The sequence below is a fragment of the Myotis davidii genome, unplaced genomic scaffold (genome assembly GCF_000327345.1).
Source record: "Myotis davidii unplaced genomic scaffold, ASM32734v1 scaffold609, whole genome shotgun sequence".
Taxonomy (NCBI): Eukaryota; Metazoa; Chordata; class Mammalia; order Chiroptera; family Vespertilionidae; genus Myotis; species Myotis davidii.
In genome coordinates, this window is record NW_006300164.1 from 545829 (window position 1) to 546055 (window position 227).

The 227-nt window shown below is 70.5% G+C and overlaps 1 protein-coding gene across 1 annotated transcript in view; it reads left to right on the top strand.

Moving 5' to 3' along the window:
- Positions 1 to 227, top strand: part of TRAF2 (TNF receptor associated factor 2) — a 30313-nt gene that overhangs the window by 6722 nt on the left and 23364 nt on the right. The window contains exon 9 of the mRNA XM_015572332.1: positions 1 to 62. Coding sequence (XP_015427818.1) covers positions 1 to 62 — 62 coding nt within the window. The remainder of the gene's footprint in view (positions 63 to 227) is intronic.

A 227-nucleotide genomic window follows, 5' to 3' on the forward strand; every position in this document is an offset into this window, starting at 1 on the left:
TCAGGACGTGCGGCAAGTGCCCGCTGCCCTGCCGGTTCCACGACGTCGGCTGCCCTGAGATGGTGAGCAGGCCTCCTGGGCGTCGCCATCTCCCACACGTGGGACCTTCCTGAGCCTGGTTTCCAGCCGCCCCGTGCGCTTCTGTTCACGTCCACCTGCCCTGCGGCCTGGCCTCCACGCCTGGCCCTCAGGTGCCCGGGCCCAGGCCCAGGCTGCTCTGCTGATCG